Source organism: Mycetomoellerius zeteki, unplaced genomic scaffold (assembly GCF_001594055.1).
Source record: "Mycetomoellerius zeteki isolate Tzet28-1 unplaced genomic scaffold, Tzet1.0 scaffold164, whole genome shotgun sequence".
NCBI lineage: Eukaryota > Metazoa > Arthropoda > Insecta > Hymenoptera > Formicidae > Mycetomoellerius > Mycetomoellerius zeteki.
In genome coordinates this window covers 1,390,100-1,414,120 of record NW_017256594.1, presented here as the reverse complement: position 1 = coordinate 1,414,120, position 24,021 = coordinate 1,390,100, and the positions used below count along the sequence as shown (strand labels likewise).

General features: G+C 39.6%; 1 protein-coding gene across 2 annotated transcripts in view; it reads left to right on the top strand.

The window, feature by feature from the left end:
- Positions 1–7,016: 7,016 nt before the first annotated feature.
- Positions 7,017–24,021, top strand: part of grh (grainy head) — a 33,821-nt gene continuing 16,816 nt past the window's right edge. For both annotated transcript variants that reach the window (XM_018445739.1, XM_018445740.1), the window contains exons 1-2: positions 7,017–7,294; positions 23,217–23,574. In XM_018445739.1, the coding sequence (XP_018301241.1) occupies positions 7,095–7,294; positions 23,217–23,574 (558 nt within the window). In that variant the 5' untranslated portion in view covers positions 7,017–7,094. The remainder of the gene's footprint in view (positions 7,295–23,216; positions 23,575–24,021) is intronic.

Genomic DNA, 24,021 nt, shown 5'->3' with positions numbered 1-24,021 from the left:
TATACGCAGCAAAGTGTCTGCCCTTTTACTTCTCTGCGTAGCTTGAAATGTTGCAATTGATATCGCCGTTCATTATTTTAATTCACGGAATAATCGTACTCCACACGAAGTGCAATGCGCGCCATTGTAGAGCAACCGGTTTACCTTCGTTTCTCAAAAATTTTCCGAGAAATCGATTAACCGCCAGATTTATATATGAATTATTTTCATGAGTAGAGACATAAATCTCATCGTGAACTTAGTATGCATACCGTGCGGCCACCGGTCGAGTAAACGACGGGGACGTGTGATCGGACGAAGGCGATATTACTTCGATGCTTATCAAATTAGATGCGCGCCAGGAGTCTAACATTTTTACAGAGATTCTGCCGCGCCCAAGGAATTTTCCATGATCGCGTGAATCTCGTCGCGTGTGATATTTTAAGACATGATCGTAAGGAGCATTCAATGTCGTTAGCAGTGTTCGTCTCTGTCGCATAAAAGGCCTCTTCAAATAAGAATAAAAAAAAGATGGAAATGAAAGACAAAAATATAGATACTCTAAATTTCTTGGAATGAAATCTCACTCCAAGAGAGTTAAAATATTGTCCCTATTGAAAAAGAGTGAAAAATTTGCACTCTTGAATAAAAGTGGCAGATTTTTACTCTTTTGAAATGAGATTTCACACTTTTGAAGTGAGATTCACTCCAAAAAAGGAGTTTCATTCTTTTGGAACGAATCTCACTCCAAAAGAGTGAAAATCTGCCACTCTTATTCAAGAGTGCAAATTTTTTAATAGTTCTTTTGCAATAGTGGCAGTATTTTAACTATTTTGGAGTGAGATTTCACTCCAAGAAATTTAGAAAATAATTTTATAAATATACATTTTCATCAATGTCTCTTTCTTTGCGTTCAGATTGCGATGAAAAATTTCACGACTCTTCGGACTCCTTTACAAGTCGATTGAACGCGGTCGCGCTTTTGACAGACGCACAACGATAAAGTATGACGCCGACACAACTGGACTTTGTGTCATTCGGTCGGACGTGCGGCCGAGCGGAGGCGGCTTTATTGAAATGCACACGAGGGAGCACACGGGGTGGGTTCTCGGGTCGCGTGGACAACACTCTTGTGGAATATTAAGCGCATTGCCCTCCCTCTCCTTCGCTCGTTCTCCAGCGGGTCGTCTTTATCTTGGTCGAGCCTCGTGCATTCCACCTACCTGCAACTACTCGCGTATTGAGGTAGGTGCATAACGACTGCGTGCGAATCATGCCGACGGGGTCGTCCCGGCGCACGCACCGTAACGTATGCCGACTGCCGACGCATGTCCGAGGAACATGCATAAAAGAATCGATGCGTACACTCGTATGCAAACTGTTTGAGCGAACACGCTCGCCACCATTCAAGACGGATGATCCTAATAATGGAGTAGATCGATCGGCTCAGACGCGGCTATTCAATTGGAAATCTTAACGCTTGTAGCGAATAACGGATTAACTTTTTTTTTTAGAGAATTACGTGCAACAGATACGCAAGCATCGGGCGGTATCGCCGCGATTTGAAGAGTTTTATACATGTTTGTATAAAGATATGTTAATATTGTTTCTTGACATTTGACAACTCGTTTTTCTTTTCTAAATAGCGGTAAGATTATAAAATTATTACATATTTATAATGTCTGAAGATATATATGAAGTAATTTTATTTTTATAAAATATTTCAAAATTACTTAATTTATGTATAATAAACAGGTTTTTATTACTGAAGTTCATCGTAATATGTGTTTCGAAACTTTGCGAAAGTAAAATATTTTAATTAAATAACATCGCGACTAAACCAGGAATATTAATAAGATTTGGTTTCGAGAATTTCGTCGAGAGAAATGTCGATCCCTGATTTCGAGATTGCGGCAAGAGATCAATGTGAGAGCTCAATGTTATCCGCATAACATATATGCTCGTGTTCAGAAGACATTAAAATCTTTGGATGTATCAGTATCAGTCACGTACCAGTGACCACGAAGTGTCAAGAATTATGATAGATAGTTGGTATAACAGTAAGACACATGAGCAGATATTCTCAGGATTATACTCGAAAGATATCAGCTGATAGTCCTTTCTGTCCGTTATATTAATCGATGGGAAGAAATCAATGTGATTTCCTCAAAGATACCTTTCGCTCGTATGCCTCATTGCCGCAATAAAATTTTATCTGTCATAATGCAAACGAACCGTTGTAAAAGAGATTCCTCGCATCGTCCTCTTGCCCTCCATTTATCCGCGGAATACAAATTATCGTCAATCTCTGACCGCCTTAGGGCTATCACATATTTTAGAAATTCCGACGAATCGGAAATTAGTTTTTTTAAACTTTTATTATCACTATTAAATTCATAATCGAATTATATTCAAATCAATCAAATTGTGATTTAGATTATTTTTAATCATTTTTGTAGGTCGCCACTGTTTCTATTAAATATGCCGTTAATTGAACTGAAATAATGGAATTAAACAACTTATATATATATAATTCAAGAAAATGTATTTTTTTAAACTCTAATTTATTATTTACTAAGCGCATACATTAATATGGCCGTTATTTATTTTAAAGTTAATCACAGAAACGAATTGATTTACATTTTGACAAACATGAAAGTTAAAAATAACAAAATGTTATTTAACTCAAGGGATTTAATTACATTTACTTCTTTAACAATACAAAAATTCCATTTTTCGATTAATTTCAAATTAACTTTTGAAATTTGTTTTATTTCCAGACATTTTGAAAAGTTGATATTTAATAGGCTGCAACAAATTATAGTCCTTCGCGGCAGCTGCGACATAATTACACGAGTTTATTACATCGAAGATAAAACGTTATCCGAGATCATTCTCGAAATCATCGGCGTCGTCGAAATTACGCAATGCTTAAGATGCGACAGCGCGATATCCATCGAGACACAAACCTTAATTTCCAAGATATATCGCCGTCTAAACACGGACGTGTTCTCCACCGCGCTAACCGCGCCTGATACACCCCGACAATTACTCATCCCGTGGTTTTAATGAAATCCGCTATGATTTAACATTATAGAAAAGTAGTATGCGCCGCACGAACAAGCATGCGTACGAACTGAAAGGTGGACGGGAGGGAGGACGTGACGTACGGGGACGAAATCAAAGCACACGCGAAAACCGGATGCGCAGGTGAAGTCTCAGTAATAGGGGTACTCGCAATTTACATATGTATCCACCAGCCTAGCATATACGCGAAGCAGTCCTTAGAGTGTATCCCCGTACGAGACGAACGATGTACGTTCTATCTATCCCTCGTTCCTTTTTTCTTCTTTCCCCCATCTCTCTCTTTTCCGCCTTTACAAGTCTCCGTTCCTTTTTTTAACCTTTTACTCGTATTACCTACCTAAGAAGTACACCGATCACGTACAAGCAGCACGCAATGCGACACGACGCATGCTTGTATTATTCCGAAATTCGACCGTCAAGCGTAAGCCTCTCTCGATTCGGTGCCACTTATAGCTCTAATCGATATTCGCCGGTCCAGTGAACTTAGACATTTTTTTCAACCACATTGTGAAAAAATTATTTATAACAAACGTCGTTCACAACGTTATATAATTTTAAGTTACGTAGTTTTATTTCTTGGATTTTGACTTAAATAAAAAAAAAAATCGTTCAATTACGTTTTTTAATTTTAAGCAAAGATTCATTAATTTTTGAAGTACTGGACATCAAGAAAATTTCGGAATATCGATTAACATCATGCGTGCGTTTTCACTTCTTCTCGAAAGCAACGGGCAACACAGCGGAAGTTTCTTTTTGTGAATCCTCAGGGCTCCAACAAGATGAAATTATGTATTCTACAAGTATTATTATGTCGGTTTCGCTCGAAATGCTTTAATGAGAAAACGATATTACGTCGAACATTTTGTTCGATTATTTGCGGCATTACGTATACACGTCGGTTATCAATTATGTCATATATTATAAGTTATTATTATTACAAGCTTCATTTAGCAAGCAGTTTAGAGAGAAATGCCTCGAGTAAGGATACGATAGAAAGAAAGTTGCAAGATTTATTTCAAATTTCAGAAATAAATAATCATTGTGTAAGTACACGTGACATTACTATGAGGTATAAAATTATGACAAGGAGTTGCTGTACAGTTCTAGTGATAATTGACTAAAATTTTTTTATTCACAATTAAAAATTAGACTTAGCGAAATATTATAATGGTTTCAATTTCTGGAGCACTGAACCAAAACTGTACGTAAATACAATAAAATATTCATTGAATTACGAAAAAATAATGAAAATTGGTCCAATGAATTCTCATAATGATTTAGATTATAAAACTATCATTAGAATTCATTGCAAGAATGAATATACGTATAGTTGCATAAATGAATCCAGTTATTGTATCAATGAATTGTATCAATGAATTAACTACATTAAGTCGGACATTAAGACGGACATTGATTAACGATTATTTATTGGATCAAAAATGAACAAAATTTTTTTCAGTGAGGAAACAAAAATTTATTGGAATCTCGGTGATTACAATTAATTCACTTATAAGCTCGTAAACGTAAAAATTTATTGCTAACGTCGAATCATAAAAATTTGACCGAGTCGCAAAGAGAAATATTCGAGACATACTCGAAGAATAGTTTCACGACGCATGTGATCAATGAATACTATTAATACAGCGGAGAGAAAATTCAAGTGAAACGTACACAGGATGATAGTGAACAAGATGAAGATTGCACAGACAAGAAGAATAGCAACACGCTCGCGGCGCGGTATTTCATCGCCGTGAAATCTATGTTTGCATTTCGCCGGGAATGAAGTTTTCGCCCAGATGATCGCGCATAAATTCATTGTCTAGACGGTGCAGGTATGCTAGACGCAGAATTGCGGCTACGGAATCGACTACCACATTCACGCGCTTGAGATTTTTCCGCGCAAAAACTCACGTATATATGCACGTACGTCGGTGGTGCATTGAATGATCAGATCTTCGGTCCGTTCGTGCCTGTGCAAACAGCCGCCGAAGAAAATATTTGCACAGGATAACTCGGGTCCTCATTATCGGGGTGGCTGGTCTTTCTCTCTCAGGGACGACGGTTGTCCAGGTGCGCGAAGAGGAACGTAGAAGGAACACGTAGGTAAAACGAGGACAAGAAAGAGGGAGAAAGAGAGAAAGAGATAGAGACGGAGGAAGAAAGGGTGGAAGGAGGGAGATTGATTCGACATGCATAAATTAGAGAGGATGAGCCTTTATTCCATAGCGCGACTCACGGGATCGGGATCGGGATTGGAATTGGGATGCACGAGAGAGGAGAGTATAAATTGATGACTGCAGGCAACAGGCAGGGGTTTATAATAATTAATCTTCGTGCATGTATACGTATTTACGATGTAACCCTCCCCTCCCCCTCGTCCTTCGTCGCCCGTCTCCTCGTCATCTGCTCCGACCCGGTGGCAATGCGCGAGATTTCTTTCTCGATCCGCGATTAAGTTTATCCCTGACGTGCGCAGACAGGTGATGCGCGTATTGCAAAAAAGCTAAGCGTCAAAATGTAAATTTGGAAATAAAAACCATGCAATGAATAAAATTCTGTAGCTTGGATTTAAAAAAATATATTCGTACGCGCCATGTTAGAACCATAAAGTATACTTAAAGAAAAGATTGGCTGCTGCAGCAAATTAGATGGTAAAATATGGCATAGCATTTTTAATTTGCTGCAACAGCCAATTTTTGGTTGCAGTTGAAGCAGCCAATTTTTGATTGCGTTAGGCTATGTCAGTATAGGATTTCCATAGGCTAATCAAAAATTGGCTGCTGCAACCAATTAAAAATGCTATGCCATATTCAGCCAATTTTTTCCTTCGGTGTAGGAATAGAAATTTTTAAGAATTCCTACTTATCTGCGATTTAACTATTTCAATAATCATAAAAAGTAGCTAAGTGAAATCAGCCTAATTGCCACATGACGCTTAAACATTTTTCATTGAAATGCAAGCTCAAGTATACGTCTCGTACGCGCACTCTTGTGAATCTTGTCGTCATTGATCGTCCCCGCAAAGCAGCCGGAAGGTATTACTTCGGCGGAAAGTAACGACTGGTGACAAATATCCAGGTGGCTAGGCAAAGAGTCGAAAGCGCGTACGTTCTCTCTCCTTTTCTCTCGCACACGCATGGTGCGATTAGATATCACGATGTACGCGACGGCAATAAATTACCGGCATAACCATCCGCCGATGCGCGATGCACTTCCACCGTTGGTGGTCATTGCTAAATTGAGGAATCATCAGTGTGGCTTATGCGCCGCGATTATCGCTAATTGATAAATTCGATGGGTCCGTTGTAATTTATTACATTCTACCGGGCCCGGTTATTTCTAACTGTTATCCTGCGGCACATTCATTACCACAGCCTTCGGGGGAAATCTTTTTCTTTTCTTTTTTATGCGACACGTTGCAGTGTCGCTTATAGTCGTCGCCAACAGCAGAAGAGAGAATTGGCTGCTCGATGAAAATTGTCGGCTGTAGATATACTATATACTTCCTTTTCCTGATAGGTTTATAGAACATGTTGTTCAAGCGACATTGAAAGCATGAGTCTTATATCTTTACTGAAGAGAGACAGTTAGTTATTATATCTTCTATTAACTCACGTTAATTACATTTTATGTCGTACCCTAACATAGTAATTTTAATGGACTTGTAAGTGATAATACAACTTAAACGTCATAGTAATTAAATATTTATGCAATTATGCTCCGTAAGATTATCTGCAGTCGAGTACTTGTGGTTTCAGTAATTAAACGAATCTTTATTTAATTACAGGCGACGCAGTCGCAGCGAGGAGGACACCAACGGTACCGTCGTCAGCGACGACGCACAGCAGCAGCAGCAACAGCAGCAGCAACAAAGTTACGTCTCAGGGCAGCGTGAACCGGAAGAAGAGGAGGAATTGGGAGCGGAGGAGGCGGCGGCCCAGGCAGCGGCGCAAACCCTGCAGAGTGGCGCCGAGGGCGCCGATCCGGAAGTTCACAAGAGGGTCGCGGTGCAGGTGCAGGTTCAGGGTATGGAGGGTGATTGGCGCGCCTACTGTGAGCATCCGCTCTCCGTAGCGACCGCGGCCATGCTAAACCTTCAGCAGCAGCATCAGTCGGCGGTAACTAACCACAATGATGATCCTGCCGCGTCCTATGTCTATGAATACTACAAATTGCCCGAGAAAACGGCGGATGTCAAACTACCGCCCACGCATGAACTATGGTCTACGTAAGTGTTGATTTTGTCATTGTGCAAAATTTAGAATGACTCGAAATGTGGAATCATATAATATACATTATATACAATATATAAGCGCGCGATATAGAGAAAATTTTAAGAGATTTCTGACAACTTTCCGCAACTGTTGAAATTATACATTTTTATTTCTCGTTATATGTACTTCTAAACTTTTTGAAGTCTCACTCTAAAGAGTAAAAATCAGCCATAAAAAAGAGTGGCTCAATTTTCAATCTTTAAGAGAGAGATTTTTTTCTTTACAGTGAGAGAGATTCACTCTAAAAGTTTTAAAGAGCAGTTGATCAGTATCTTCAAATCTTTATTTACTTCTTGTTACACAAATATCTTTTCATTTTTCATAATACCGACTGTTTAATTCTAAAGTAAAATTTTGTCATGTGTGAATTTTATCTCCTATAAAATTCAACCAGAGACAACGGTCGCTATTATGCACGCTTTATGCAACGTTCTCTTGCTACTTTGAAGTTTCGCGGGTACCTCGCTATCTCGCTATTTCAGATTCTCATCCGCACGTGTAAGCTTCGTAATCATACGCGAGGCGAAGGAAAGAAACGCGATTTTCCACGGCTCGATCCACGGAATATAATCACGTTCATGCGAATGCAGGAAGATTTTATACGCTTCTCGCGCATTTAAATAATTCAGGAATATTCGCGTTCTCGAGACTCTCCGTTAAGATTAGCTGAAACTTTTACAGAGTCTGGAACAGAAACAATTTCCTTAAAAATGACTTTGAAATTGAATATTATTACAGTAATAAAGGGCTCTAAATAATGTAAATTAAAAATATATAAAATGACAGGGTATTTAAGACCCAACCGCAGAACTTGTTGCGAACACTGTTAAATCTATAGTGTTAAATTTGACCTAACGTGAGTCGTCACTGCTCCTACTCAATCATATCGTTATTTTATAAAACAATGGTTATATTTGACATTATACAGTGTCAAATTGACACTATATAGTATCAAATTGACACGATATCGTGTTATATTTAACTATTTATAACATTTTGGTAAAAAATAACTATATATTTAGTAGGAGTAGTAGCGACTCACGTTAGATTAAATTTGACACTATGGATTGAACAGTGTAAATTAATTATATATATTCTAATAATAATTACACAGAGTTGTTATTCAAACCTAAACTTGTAAATTCAAACTCTTGACATGTTTCGACTACTTGTTCGAGCCCTCTTTAGAAACGCAATAAATTTACAAATATGACTTCTCAAAGTAGATCACTTTTTAGTAAGTTATTCCCAGAATAATTAAAGCTGCTCACATAATGGAAGACCGTGTGAAGAATCTGAACAAGCGATAGTGGACAATTTATAGTCGTTCAAACATAACGGACGTGTCAATAAGTAAAAAAACTTTAAGTCAGTCAGTGTAATAATAAAAAATATAAAATTAAATACGATAAATATAAAATTAAATAAGAATTGTGTAATAAAAAACTGATAAAAGATCGTATACTAAAATATTACGTCCGTAGTCAGAGGATAAAATTGATTGTAATAACTTAAATAAAATATAATAAATTAAATTAAATTAAATATAAATGTACACAACACACAACGGACAAACACTGACTACTATAGACATAAATACTTATAACGAATGAAGTCTGAATAAGATTGAAAGGCTCATACATTAAAATAAAATAAATTTTTGCAATACTATCATCTTAAAATAATGTGCCAATTAAAATAATAACAATTTATCTATTTTTAAAAATTAAATTATCTCTTGCGTTTTACCTGCGTATTTTTTTATGTAATTTTTTTATACAATTATTACTCTCTATTTCCTTCTCTCTCTCTCTCTCTCTCTCTCTCTCCCCCTTTCATTCATATTATAATAATTTATATAAAAGAGGAACTGAGAGGATAATTATTTTTCTCGATGTTTTTGAAAGTGCATAGCCTTGGTAGAGCAATCTGCAAAAGTACCTTTCGCGCCGCTCTTGCATGTAACGCACGTAATTTTATGCACTTGCGCGGCTCTTCTTCGCTCGATGCACTTAATTTAGAAGCGCGCTGGCCGCGCGCGTGCACGTGGCTCATCCATAAAGACGTGCGTGTGCGTGACGGCTATACGTACCGGGTGCATCGGGAGGACTCGATTAGCGTAGATCCGCAGATAGTCCCGCGTCCCGATGTTACAGCGAACACTCTTAGCGCGTTATTAGCTATTCGTGTTTCGCCGTATCTCGATTAATAGCCTCGGCCACGTAATTGAGCGCTCGCGGTGAGCATAATTCGTTACCGCGACCGATTGCGCGGAACAATCGCGTGTAAAATCGACTAGCGCGGAGAGACGTTTGACGCGTTAATTAGATGATTCGCGTTGTACCAAACGTAGATATATTTCTATTATCTTAATTGCGAGATAAACGCAAAGAAGGGCTATGCATCAGTCCGATACTGATATAATACCTTTGAGTTGTTTTCTCTTTAAATATGTTATTGGATGATGAATAAAATTCTTGTTAATCGAATCGCATGAATATTAAATATCTAATGTTAAGATAAATGTAAAATTGTAAAATTGTAAAATTGTTGATATCGCAAGAAAAAGGCATAAAATGATCCGAACTTTTCACACGAGGTCTATTTACGTAGATTACATTTACGAAGTTCGAGAGAAAATAGCAATCACAATTCTCTCTTCAAGAGTTTATCGATATTCCATAAATCTCTCGTACCTAAATGAGTACGCAGCGTGCCGTCGATAAATAGGCCTTTCTTTCCCTCTCTCCTTTCTCTCTTTTTCTCTTTCTCTCACTCTCACTCTCACTCTTTCTCTCTTTCTTTGCTCATACAGAACCGCGAACGTTCCCCGATTCTCTACATCACTCTCTTCTATATTACTTCGAAGCAATTTAGTGGAGTTTAGTTGGGTAGATATATTGCTCTCCAGTCGAGCCTATTTATATCTCGCGTTCGAGTCTTCCGGTCCATTTGCTCAGTTTGCAAACTGCACCATCGCATCGGCGTTCTACGCCTTGCGTTTCTCCCTTGTTCCCGATTCGTGATAGGGGTCTCTCCTTATATTTTGGGTTCGGTCTACTCACGGAGGATGCGGAGGACCCTTACCCCTTGCACCGTGGAATCCGGGAGACGCAGGCGACGGGTAAAGGACTCTCTCTCTCTCACCCCTCGGGGGACTCGCGCGGGCCCTACTTTTGATTTATATCGGTCGCTTAGCATATTTTGTAATTTACTGTTGAGAATCCTCAACGTACGAATCACGTCAGATACGAGGGCAGCTATGGAGAGCGTGATGGTGCGGCGAAACGCAGCAGCAAGAGCGACTGCGGTGCGGCATCAAGAGCATCACCAACAGCAGTTTCTGTTACCGACCTCGCCGTGGGGAGATGCCGCCCTAATCTTCCCTCGCATCTTCTCCTTTCGCCCCCTTCGCTGCCCTCCCTCCGTGTCTCTCTCTCTCTTTCTCATCTCTCTCGCGTCGTATCATCCTATCTGCTTTTCTTACCCCCGTTCTCTCTCCCCGCTGAGAGATGATAGCATCTCGACAATTTGTACGGCGGTAGATCGTTAAAACTCCTCTCTTACTCTCAAGTCGCGTCGCTGCGGAGAGAGAACGAGCCAGGCGAGAACTAACAAGGGCACGACTTTAATCCAATTTCATTGTGTCGCATTCGCTGAAGGGATCAGACGCTTCTTTGGTCGCGACTGTGAAAATAAAGGAAAAAAAAATGAAATGGTTGACACGAACACGGTTCAGAGGAAATGTATATCTCATCGTGGAGAATGTAGAATGAATTCGCGCGTAAACTGATGTACTTATTTTCATTATATAGCATACGTACAATCGAAACGTACCTAAGTCGTTGATGCATCTTTTTAGTGTCGTTGAAATACATGCAAAAAACGCGCTGAAATTTTCCCACGATTTTTCGAAACAAGACGAATTTGTACAATAAAAGTTCAAACTTCTTTCTCGAAACTTTAAATTAGAAGAAGGCTTTAAATTAGACAAGCTGGTTTATTGCAATTATTGGAGAAATGTAATGAGAATTGTAATGACGTTTTTACGATAACGATTCATGATTTTACGATGACAATTATTAATAACGAGTAAAGTAAGTCTCTAAATCAGAGTCTCAATCAATCGTGTTTCATCAGTTATTCGTAATTAAATTAGAAATTAAAAACTAAGGGATGAACTTTCAGGAATAAGATAACTTTAAAAATTCCACGTATCTTGCTTTCAAGCCGAGTTTGATTCTCTAAAAATACTGAATTTATGATATTGATCCTAGAATATAACATTTATAATAGCTTTTTCGACACGAGAAGCAATGTGGGATCCTTCGAGTGTACTAAATTATAACGTTATCGTGCCCAACATAAGATTCAGAAAAATATGCGGAACTCGGCGCGATCACGCCGAGAAACGGCCATGTCGTAATTCGAATAATGGACCTGCTGTGAAACTAAGCACCAGGAATATTCTGTTCTGTTCAATTAACCATATTGTTGTAACCGCATAAGGATACCATTAGGTGTCCGCGAGTTTTTAAACGTTCGATTCATAGAAGCAGGGCCGCATCTACTGTAAAGTCAATGAGACATCAGTTTTGATTTAATCATTATAGAAATGCCCTCGTTCCTTTCTTTAGTCCGCTTTCCTGGCACGTTTCTTATCCAGCTATATCTATTGTCAGATCATTATCCAAACGCGAGATTGTCATGACGTGTTCTTTTAAGAGAACTTGTCGCAATTTTCATGAGGCTCAATTCCTTGAGTGTGTCAGATCCCGAAGTATATGGAGCCGAGTCTGCAGAGGAGGCGGATTGCTCGCCAGGACTCTTACGGAGTCTGGCGGTCGCTTAAGGTTCGCCACGGGGTTGTAGAATGATGGCGCAAAGCCATCGAGAATCGGCGTACGGTTTCACAGCAAGCCGCCGCCGTAAAAGACGGTCTCCCGGTACTCCGCGAGATCGCCGCCTTAATCTTAACGTCCGCGGGCATAAGCGACATAACCGCGATATCCGCCTTCCAAACGCGGAGAACGCGGAGCAAAGCCGCGGGATAGAGCGAGAAATAAGGGGATACTCGCCGTGTGCAGCTCTCGCGTCCGATAACATTGATTCAATTAGCGGATGAAGAGGCTTCTCGGACGTAAATGACGATGGTAATCAAAATGTAAAAAAATATCTGATGACAGACGTAGACACCGCCGAAGAGAAGCGCGAACGGTTGCACTTATACTCTTTATCTAAATTCATTGGAATCATAAAGACTTGAGTTCTAGATAAGCGTTAATTTAATTGAAACTTAGGACACAGCTCTTTTACAGGTTATCACAAATTCCTCATCCTAAAATACCAACTTTTCCCTGATTTCCAGATAAAATTTCATGATTTTCTCTGATGCTTTAAATAATATTTTGAAATCTTTTTCGTCCTGATTTGGAAACCAACAAACATTTTGTTGAGGGAGAATTTAAATATGTAAATTATTATTAATGTTGATGATACTACTTGCATTTAATTGTTAAATTGGCAGTATTCCAAAACTGCGTAGATGTGATATGCACATATTAAACTTCTTTAAAGCCAAGAATTTTAACTTTTTAGAAAATTTTGTAAAATTCCCTGACTTTTCCCTGATTTCCCTGTTTTCAATTTCCTCGAGATTTTCCCGATTTCCTTGATTTACAGTTTGGTGGCAACTCTTTTTTAATAAGTATTAATATTTATATAATATAATTTAAAGATAAAAATATATAAAAATATATAGATAAAAATAGGAATATTATTATTTATTGTTTCATTTTCGCCAATTGACGCTCGACAATACACGACACAAAAAAATCAACTTGATTGCGTGCGCTGTAACTTGGCAGGAAGTATCCTTTCAAAATCATAGTAATTGTCACAACGATCGAGTATCTTTTTCGTTCAATTGCGGTCGATTGCTTCATCGTTGGTCATGCGATGTACCAAGAAAAGTGACCGCATTTCGCAATAAACGCACACACGCGAATTCTCACATCCGAGATGTTAATGACAACTGTTGCACGTGAATCCCTTCAATCGTATTATCGAGAATTCTTCGAAACTTTGCGACTGTTGCAACCAAATATGTATCGCTCATACTGAATATATACGCAGCGATATTACTGCAGTCTTCAATCTATTTCTTTTTTGCAATTCCATTGGATAACTCGGGAAATGTTTTTGTCTGTTCTTTCTTCCCGGCGCGCAACAGCATGTCATTACATCAGAGACCTTGTGGTACAACATATTAAGCAATGAAATTCAAACACCAACCCGTTGTAGATTCCATCTCGGTGATGCACATTTTCCGCAGGCGGTGGCGATCACGTTCCGAGTTTGAAAGTGAAACTCCCTCCCCGGAGATAACAAATTTTTAATTAATTCATATTAAATTCAGACCCAAGGCCGCGCATGAATAACGTCAATATAATAAATGCTTATCCCGCGGCGAGCAACGTGAATGTTTCAGAGCGTCTAAGGATAAGAGCGGCTTCTTAATTGCCGAGATAAGCACAGGTTATAATTATTTAAAGGTGTCTGGGTGAGATCGTACATTGTGCAAAACGGAGAATAAAATGTTACGACCGATACATAACTGTCTTCGTGAAGTGAAATGAATTTTCGTTCAATCTGAGACGTCTGAGGAAAACGAGAGACACGGGGTCGAGTAAATATAGTGTTAGCCACGCTTCCGTATCATATACGCCGTATTACACATAATACGAGCGGCGGTCGTAATACTCGTGCCACGGACCTTTCTTTACGACCATCTTTTCGTACGTGCGACGGAATGGCGTGGAACATAATGAAGTCTTGCTCACAGAGGCCGGTCTTTAAGGGGCTCAAGAATGAACTCGGCAATGAGCGTCGGCACGCTGCCAACTTCTTATTACGTTTCCTGGTTATCGTCACGCCAAGATCTACTTAGGAACGAGGCGGCAGTGGTCTTTAAGCTCGCCCGAGAGGGTGCATGCTCAGCCAACCGACTTGTCTCTGGGATTAGACAGATAGCCGACGTGAATACGTTCCGCGAAGATTGTCGTCTTTTTGTCGTCTTCTTATTAGCTTAAGAAACAAAGTTATAGAGTCAAGAATGAAAAAGTATGAATTAACCGTGTTTTCAAATCAAACTCTGAATTTTTTACAGTAAACCGGAAAAATTTCAAAGACATTTCTTAATGGCTTAAACAAAGTGTATCGCGGGAAAGAAATTTCGTGACACCGTAATAACGTTAAAAGATCCTAATTAACTGCTCGCGAAACAATCTGAACGGCGCAAAACGGCGAAGTTGTGAATTCCTAATTGCGGCAATTAGGAACTAATTAGCTGTTTGCCGTCGACATACCGCTGAAGACCGTCCGTTCTTTCCTCCCCTCGCACCGTTCTCCACGGCGTACATGCGTGCACAGACATAATGGAACCTTCCGTTTCCGAGATTGCGGACTTTTACGGTGGTCGGTAATCAGCCGGACGACGAATACGAGCGGGTTGTCGCTACTTCTTATTACACGTTTCATTTTTCCCGGTTATCATTACGCGGCGATCTGCTTAAGAGCATAGAGTTGCCACTACGACGAATCCTGGCCACTACCGCGGTGGCCTCTGACCCACCTGACGAGCCGAGGGAATGAGGGGAGGAGCCCGCGTGTGTCACGTCGTAAAATGAAACGGGTCGACCAGTAGGCCGGAATCAGAAACCAGAACCGCGGGACGGCCACGAGTGCCATGCCCCGTTTTCGCCGCCACGCTGCTTTATGCTCGACACGTACCTTCGCGCGAGCATGTTCTCGTTTGTTTGAATTTACGATTATAGAAAAACATAATGGCTCCTCGACGGACCGCGATACGCGAATGGCAACGCCCTCGTTTCGCGCTCCGCGTTCTCCGGTAGCGTTGGATCTTTCCGCGATCGCGAAAATCGCACGCGAGCGAGTCGCGTGCTAAGATCCAAGACATGATGAACTGACTGAAAGGATCATATACCGGAACATACCAAAGTCATTGGACATGTTCGTGTATTCGCAGCTATATTAACAAGCTAAAAAATATGTGAACTATTGATAGAATCTAGAAAATAAAACATTTATTTTGAAAATTTAAAAACTATACCACACAAAGTCAAATCTAATAAAGTAAAATCGGTAGTCTAATGACTTAGGACGCTCGTACGGAATACAAGAGATCCGGGTTCGACTCCCGGTCGAGATAATATTTTTCGCAATAAATTCATTTACAGTTTTTCAACACATTAACATCTTGTTAATATGATGCCTGATTGTACATAAAAAATTATTAAGAATTGCTTGTCAATTTTAATTTAATTCGTGATATTATTCCAGTTTAATTGCGTTTATAAGTCCGGAAAAGCAATTCGGCGCGCAGTTTGAAGGACTACAAATATGGTATATATGCAAGTACATGTATAGTATATATATATATATAATTCACATTGAATTATTTAAAGTATTAAAAGATCTAGCTTCGACCGGTATAGACCTCTAGTTTATCGATTGTGTTGTCATATGTACGGTCCAAAAATGAGATTCTTATTGTTAAAATTTAATAGTTTGTATAGATGAACAAAAACTTTTCAATCAATCTTAATTTTTTACACGGAAATTAAAGGCTTTATTTTTAGGAATTAATTGTTAAAAATTTATAATTTGCAATTTGTGAGAAATTTTTGCTGCAATGAAGTTGATTTTAGATTTTTCATAAAATTATATATATATACATCGGTTGGACTTTTCTATTAGCAATTAAATTACGTACTATATATATATATATATATATATTCAGCTTGTACATTTTCTTTCTCACGAAATATGATCTCAATAAACGGAAAAGGGAAGCGAATAGTCCGCCAATTACGTGCGCTGCGATGTAACAGTGTCGACAACGCTGCGGTATTATGAGGTCTCGATTACCAGGCAAGAACTGGATCGGTCGATTGAGGTAGCCAGCTTGCGGCGATATTATCTCGTTAACTCGAATTTACGATTAGAAAATACCGTAGCGCGCCGTCTGTTTTGTATCACCTTACTGGTTTCTGCTTAGAATCATTGGTTCGACGACCGAGGGAATGCTTGTCGCACTGTTCTCATGGAGAACAGCGCGAAATCCTGGACTTGGCGGGGTCACGAGAAACACTTAAAATCTGACCGTCACTCCGACTGTCAACGATCTCGATCGTCGTAACGAAGTCAAGGAGTCATTAAACGGACGTGTTTCTCGCAGAGGGTTGATTCACTGACTCGAACGAACCAGATCCGAAAACCGGATCACGTAGTGTCTCATTAGCAAAACAGGAAGGCGTGTATGACTTCGAGGACACGCAAAGGTCTGAGAACCGGGGCGAATTCGTAGCCTGTTCCGTAACATCGGCGATCGCGGTAAACCAAACGAAAGTCGAGGAGTCGACCTCGGAGAAGTAACAAGCCGGTGTCGAGTTTCGCGGGTATGCGATTATTCGGCGACATTTCGCGGTTTACGATGCACGAGCAACCTCGACATCGAATCCCGCAAATCGTTACGCAAGAGCGAAAATCGCCACGACTCCGGCATAAGATTACCATCAACATTTGATAGGATATTCATTGGCACTCTTCGGCACGAAAGCACGAAGGAGCATTCAAGATATTTGCGATAATTCGAATCTGAAGAAACTATTGGGTCGTTGATTTTAAGAGAGACATGAATCTCCAATTATTCTGAAAATCTTGCGGAACTCAATGCGCATCGTTTTACATTCGCTTCTCATTAAAATTTCCGACTATATATTTATATATATATATAACTGTCTTCATAAAATAAATTTTAAAATAAGTATAATTCTATTATATCATTAAATTACGTTAAAATTTTTATACATTTGAATCTGTTTTCTACGAGATGAGAATTGTAATCTTTGTACTAAAAATATTTAACAAAATTTCGAAAGACACACTGTAAAAAGAAATGTGTTTTATTCTTGTCCCTATTTTTTAAACACTTAAAGATGTTAAACACTTAAAAAGTTTAAAACTAAAACATCTTTAAGTTTTAAAAAATGGAATCAAGAATAAAACATTTTGATATCTTAAAATTAAACACTTCTTTTTGCAGTATGAAATACATAATCTCTCTTCTTTGAAGTGGAATCTCATTCTAAAGGGTGTGAAAATTGGGTCAGTCTTGAAAAAGAGTTCACTCTTTAGAGTGACAATTCACTAAAAGTTTTAGAGAGTATATAAACGGGAATACTTTTACAAAAATATATAGATGAACCCATGCGATATTAAGATCAGGGTAAAAGGACGTTTCGTAATTCTCGAAAGCCACCGACAGTAAAGTGTTCCAGGAAACGCGCGATAATCCTAGGAAGTAAAGCACTAGGAAAGCCGCGCGGCGGTCATCGTGAGTAGTGGCAGACGTCGTTGGCCACGCCGCACGCATCTAAATTTCCTCTCCGACCGTCCATCGCGTACGTATATGTATGTACGTTGACATTACCGCGACACGGCGGCACGTGCTATAAGCACAGGTGCCGACGTGCGTGCATGCGTGAGCTCGTAAAGGCACAAAAAGTCGTGGACGCGCGCGAGCGAGCGGCAGACGCGAGATGGAAAAAAAAAGCAAACCGGCAATAATAATCAAAGGAGTGACCCGAGCGAGCAGCCGGTAGAGCGCCACTTTGTCGGACCTGTCTTTCGAGTTTCGTCTCGTGCCACATACAGACAGGTCCGTCGCTTATGATATACGTACACGCGTTCGCAGCGGGTACCCCGCGATACGCCCGATTTCCGGTTTAAGAAATGCCTGATTCCGGTTCCGAAGCGGGGTTTACTGCGAGGCTGATCCGCAGCCTCGGTACCGCAAGTCGGCCGCGTCCCGACGCCATAGATCGCTCGACGAAGACTGCGTTCGTGTGCGCGTATTCGCGTACTTACGTACAAATGGCCATGCATGTCGCGACCTGCGGTAACCTCGGCGACCTGCAGGTTCACATGTCGGGCCGCCGTTGCCGCCGCGTCGGAGTGAAAGCCTTGTCGTCGATAATACTGCACCGTAAGCACATAATTGCCTCTTGCACTCGTACTTGCGCACGGTACGCGCGAGTTGCGCGGTCACCGCGTGCGATGGACAGCGCAGACGCGATGTAGTGAAAAAAACTACGATGGAATGCAGTAGACTGTATAACGTGACGTGGTAATTTACTCGTTTGCAACGCGAACAACTCGCAAGAAGCACAAAGGACTATGACCAATTTGGGTCCCGGCTGAACAGTATTGAGACCTGGCTAGGATTGTAGAGCATCAAAAAAGAATTAAAAAGTTCCATGCACAACTTTGTAAAATGAGTCCCTTGAGTGCTACAGCTGTTCAAAGTTCGCTATTATGATCATGTATTGTGTATCATGTAGGACTGGTTTTATTCGATTTCTCGAATCATCTACACTGAAAAAAATTTCTGGTTGAAAATGGACGAATCAGAATTTTCTGATTAAATTTATTAGAATTCTAGTTGAAATAACAGGAATTCTGGTTGATACAATATTTCTGGTAAAATCTACTAGAATTCTCATTTTTACCAGAATAATTATATCAATCAGAATTCTAATTATCTCAACTAGAATTCTAATAGATTTAACCAGAAAATTCTGATTCGTCCATTTTCCACCAGAATTACTATTTAATCCAACCAGATCATTTTTCTCAGTGTAGTATCTGGAATATGTCCAATCTTGACGAAGACAACTAAAACCTTTTTTGGATCCCAAATGAATAGTTATAAGTGATATATTAATCGATGAAGAGGGGAGAGAGACACTCAAAGTATGAAACGAAAGGTTTTAATTGCCTAATTGAAATGTGGTCAATATACTAGTATGTTCTAGGAGCACTCAGGAAACCTCTCCTATAAAGTTAGGCTTATGGAATTTTTGATTTTCTTTTGATACTTTAAAATTTCAGGCATGTCTCAAAATTGTTCATCCGGGGCCCAAATTCCCCTATAAAACTGGGCATAATCTTTTGTGCGCAGCGCGTATTGAGCCTCCAGAAAGAGACATAGAGCTCTAGATGTATCAAAGTAGCATAAAGCTCCTTCATGTTTGCCCTAATACTATATTAAATTCAAGAATTAACTAAGTCCTTATTGGACGATAGGCTATCAGATAAAAGATAGCGGTCGAAGTACCCGATAAGAAAGTTGTCAGCATTTAGCTCAGATAAAAGGTTTGCGTTACTCTGGTAGATTTAAAGCTCTAAGGAATTAGGAGACAACACACTACAGATAATTAATGCCGGTGTAATTAACAACATTTTCCACACGCACGGAAAAAGAATGCAATCCTTTAATCTTCTTTAGTCTCCTCTGCTGGTCGCCAAAGACTCCCGTTTCCTGGGAAGTGCAGAGGTAAAACGATAAGAAACGGTATACGCACGTCGACATCGTCGGAACTTTTTGTAAACGCGTTTCTCTCCCTTTTGTCGTGTTGATATTTTACTCAAGATTCCTAGGAATATTTCACGTGATTGGTCGATGTCAGTTACTGCGATTGATTTTTTTGCGACAATTTAGGCAAAAAGCGACGCATCACTATAAACATTTGTCATGAAACTTCAAAGTTTCAAATGATTTTTAGATTTTTTGCTTGTGCCATATTTCTATATTTTCCAATTGCCGGAAAAAAGAACACTTTGAATTAAAAAGATAGTTGCTTGGTAGTTTTCTAACTACATCTACACGTATGTAAAACCACAAGTCATTACACAGCGATAACAACGCCAATAACAATAACAATAACGAGGAAAAGAACTTGACGAGTATATAATATTCTCGTAAGTCATAAATTACAAATTGCGCAGGTGCACATCAAAGTTAACAATTTTCTAGTCAGAAGTTTTTATAGCCATGATAACATATCTCCAATTGTTTTCCGAGACGTTGTCTTATCAAACAGTTGTAACATTGATTATTTATCACGCTTCTGATCTAATATATGTACTTCGACATACGAATATCTGCTTGAATATTATATATTGAACAATATATTTATCGACATTATCGATCTTTTTCGCATGAATTAGACGCATGGATAAAGATAAAATTGATGGCATATGCATAGTTCTACGAAATAAGTGATCTAAAACGAATATTGAACTTTTTCTCCTTCGTTTTACATTAAACTTCTTCCTTTTTTTCGTATGTTTTTTTCTCGTCTAATCACTGCTCATCATTCAGTACTTATCTCTTCGACAGCTATGAAGAAAAGAAAAAAATACTCCGTTCCGTACATCGTTTAATGTTACTACGACGAAAGATTGTGCCAAGATTTATTCTGAACAAAGTGTACTGCGGATTACGGATCCAATACAGATTTAATGTTTATTCTTGATATGAAATGGAATCAAGAATGTAAAGAGACCCCAGAAGAATATCTCCAAAATTTTTCACAAGGTAAGAAAAAAAAACGCTTTAAATTACGATACTTTTTTAATTCAAATACATGTAATTGCCTTAAAAGCCAGATACAAGATATTGATGTGTTTAATATTAATTTATTTGATTATTTGATAATTAGACAAACGTTTCGATCCATGTTTGGGATCCTTTTCAATGCAATGTAGTACAGTCCAATGGGTTGATGATCCACATCGTGCGGTATCAAAGTCGAGTGCGCGAAAATATTCCAACAAGAATCATTAAACTTCCAGGTACGATAATCGTTATTGGGCACATTATTAGAAATGATAACCGTTTGCGTGTTACAAGTCATTTAATACTTTTTTAAATAATGAAAAACTTTCATTGTAGATGCAAAGCAGCTCTGATGATGATGTGTTGATGACAGTTGCACAGAACTACTTACGTTCCCGAGAGCTTAAAACGCCAGTCAGACGCGGTCTGCAATCTGATACCTCGCACCTAGCGATCCCACATTTCCAGGGGTGCGTATCGGGTTCCCAAGGTGTGCGCACGCGAATCCTGTTTCGCATCGCGCGTCCTCGGATTAGCATCGCATTATCGGGAAACGCTCTCGCGAGAGGCGTCGCGAATGGAGAGCGCGCAAACGGATCCATTTCACGTAAGCCGAATTCATGAGGCTCAGGTTTTGCCGCTATGGCCCCGGGTGATGGCGGCGCATTCTCTTTACTTTGCCGAAAGAACGTGCCCGATCTCGCCACGACCGGGGTTTACCCGCCGTCTTTTCTCCGGTCTCGGCCACGATCTTCGGAGCCTATCCGCACCTCTTCAGGCACAAGTGTGCCGAGGACGCACTACGCGGGATAGTCGAGAGACTTCTCATCCTCTCGCCGTCACCCTTCGTATTGCGAGACAGACGAGAAAAGGCAGGATAGAGAAACAGGAGAGAAAGTAGACGAGAGATCAGGTATCAAGTGTAAAAAAAGATCATTGTACGGAAGCATCTGACCGTAGGGTAGGAACTACGGTGATGGTGCGAAAGGATGGAGTGAGATGGAAAGGAATATTCTTTTTAGAAGGAAAAGGGTTAAGAGGAGACAGAGATGAAGAGAGAGCAGGAACGTGAGGGAACGATCCTTCGTGATGGAAAAGACGAAGAGACGATAGGAAGAGGGTGAAAGGAAGAGAGGGAAATGCACCAAAAGCGTTGGCAGTTTATAAGGGTCCCCGGTATTGTGGATACGTATTATCATGCTAAATATAACATGTTAACTACTTCGCATAATATAGCGATCCTCTCGATTCTTCTCCCGTACGGTCGATCGGTGAATCGCGCTTCTTCGCGCGCGCGCGCGCGCCACGCATCGAAAATTTTATTGCCGAATTCGGCAGATGCAGCGTGCGACGCGCAGCGGAAATGTAGCGCTGGTTTTCCTCGCTGATTTTATCCGTCGACAGGGCACGAAGAAAGGAGAAAGAAAGTACGACCCGTCTCTTCTGTTTCTTTGAAGATACCAATTTAATTATCATTTCAATGAATACGTAGAATTTAAATAACATTAGTTATTCCTAATTATATAAAGATAAAAACTACTACAATACTCATATTATATTAATAAAGTGATATCTATTATTAAAATTATATTATTATTTTTAATATATTATTATTTTTTTTTTACATTTAATGGACTGTTTAAGGATCTGATCTTTTTAAGTTAATGGATCAATTCTAAACAGAATCTAAGACTCGTAACGTATTCTCGTAAAACTTGTAAGAACTTATGACTTAGTATTTTAATTTTATGTGTATGTATCGTATAATTATATTCGTAAATATCTACGATTTCTTGTAAATTTTATGGTTAGTAAGAAGCTGTCAGTAAAAATATTAATAAAGGTATAAGTACTTAAAAATTCTTACAAGTCTTACAGGAATATGTTACGAGCCTTACGATTCTGCTTAGAATTTAGGCATAAGTCTCATAGTAAATTCGATGCTTACATCCATTAATTTTTTAATAAGATTAAAAAAATAATGAAAACATGTATCTACTAGGTATTGCAATTAACTTTATATTATATTTAATATTTAAGACTTTGTAAAAGAATTTTTGTTATCATTGAAATTTTGAAAAAGTTTCAATTCTGAAGTTAGACATATAAAAAAGAAATGCAATCCTCCTTCACTCGTCGTAACATTTGTGAATGCGAAAAATTCAATCTTTTTTATTGAGCGGCCAATGTCAATCAAAAATGCTCAGATGGCCCAGATGGCGGATCCCATAAAAAGCAAACGGAAGCAACGCGAATGGGCCTGAATCGATCTCGATATACATAGCGCGAATTCGTCACGCGTTCTTAGGGCGCGATGCGGATCGATGCCGATGTCGGTGATGATCGGTAAAAGGAGCTATAACTTAAGGTCAATTTTTCACGGACTGTTGAAGGGGTGTGATGGGCCAGAAGTTGCTGGTGCAAGAGGCGCCTGGCTCTGGTTCCGGTTCGACGAATCGCATGGAAGGCGGCGAAGGTGCCGGAGGAGGGGAGCTACACCACTTCCTCCAGTACAACCAGCAATCTCACAGTCCTAGCCAGAGCCTGCAGGGTGGCCTTCCGCTTCCGCTAAGCCCACAACCCCTGCGACACGACGGTGCTTCGAGCGCCGGCATCGTCGGGGTCAAGAGGGAACCAGAAGATCTGAGCTCGTCACGCGGAGGCCAACAACCCAGCAAACGACACAAACAGGCGCAACCCGACAGTCCCACACCACCGGGAATGTACCATCATCATCCGCATCAGTTGCAGGTAAATTTCAGACGATCATTGCCAAGTGCAATCACGAGTTCTCCCCCGTGTCGCGATTATTTACGTTTATAAGTCTTCGATTTACTCCGACCTTTCAAAAGTTCGACGCTTTTTATACAATATGTGTTATGTTTAAATATTAATTTAATGATTCATTTCTACAAGAATTCTCAATTCTTCGCGTTACAAAGTTATTCCCATAATCACATGCGGTGAGAATTGAATTTGTAATCAATTCTCAAATAACTGCAAACGTTATGTGCTTATTTATTTGGCGTAAAATTTCTAAAGATTGCTAAAGATTTGCAAGTTCTATACGATCCTCGCCGAAACGTCATGTCACGTATAGCCTAATGCAACATTTGCACATCGCAAGATAATATTTGAGAAAATAACATCGCTCAAATTCTTCTAACGTCGCTTCCCGCGCATCTCGAAAATTGCACA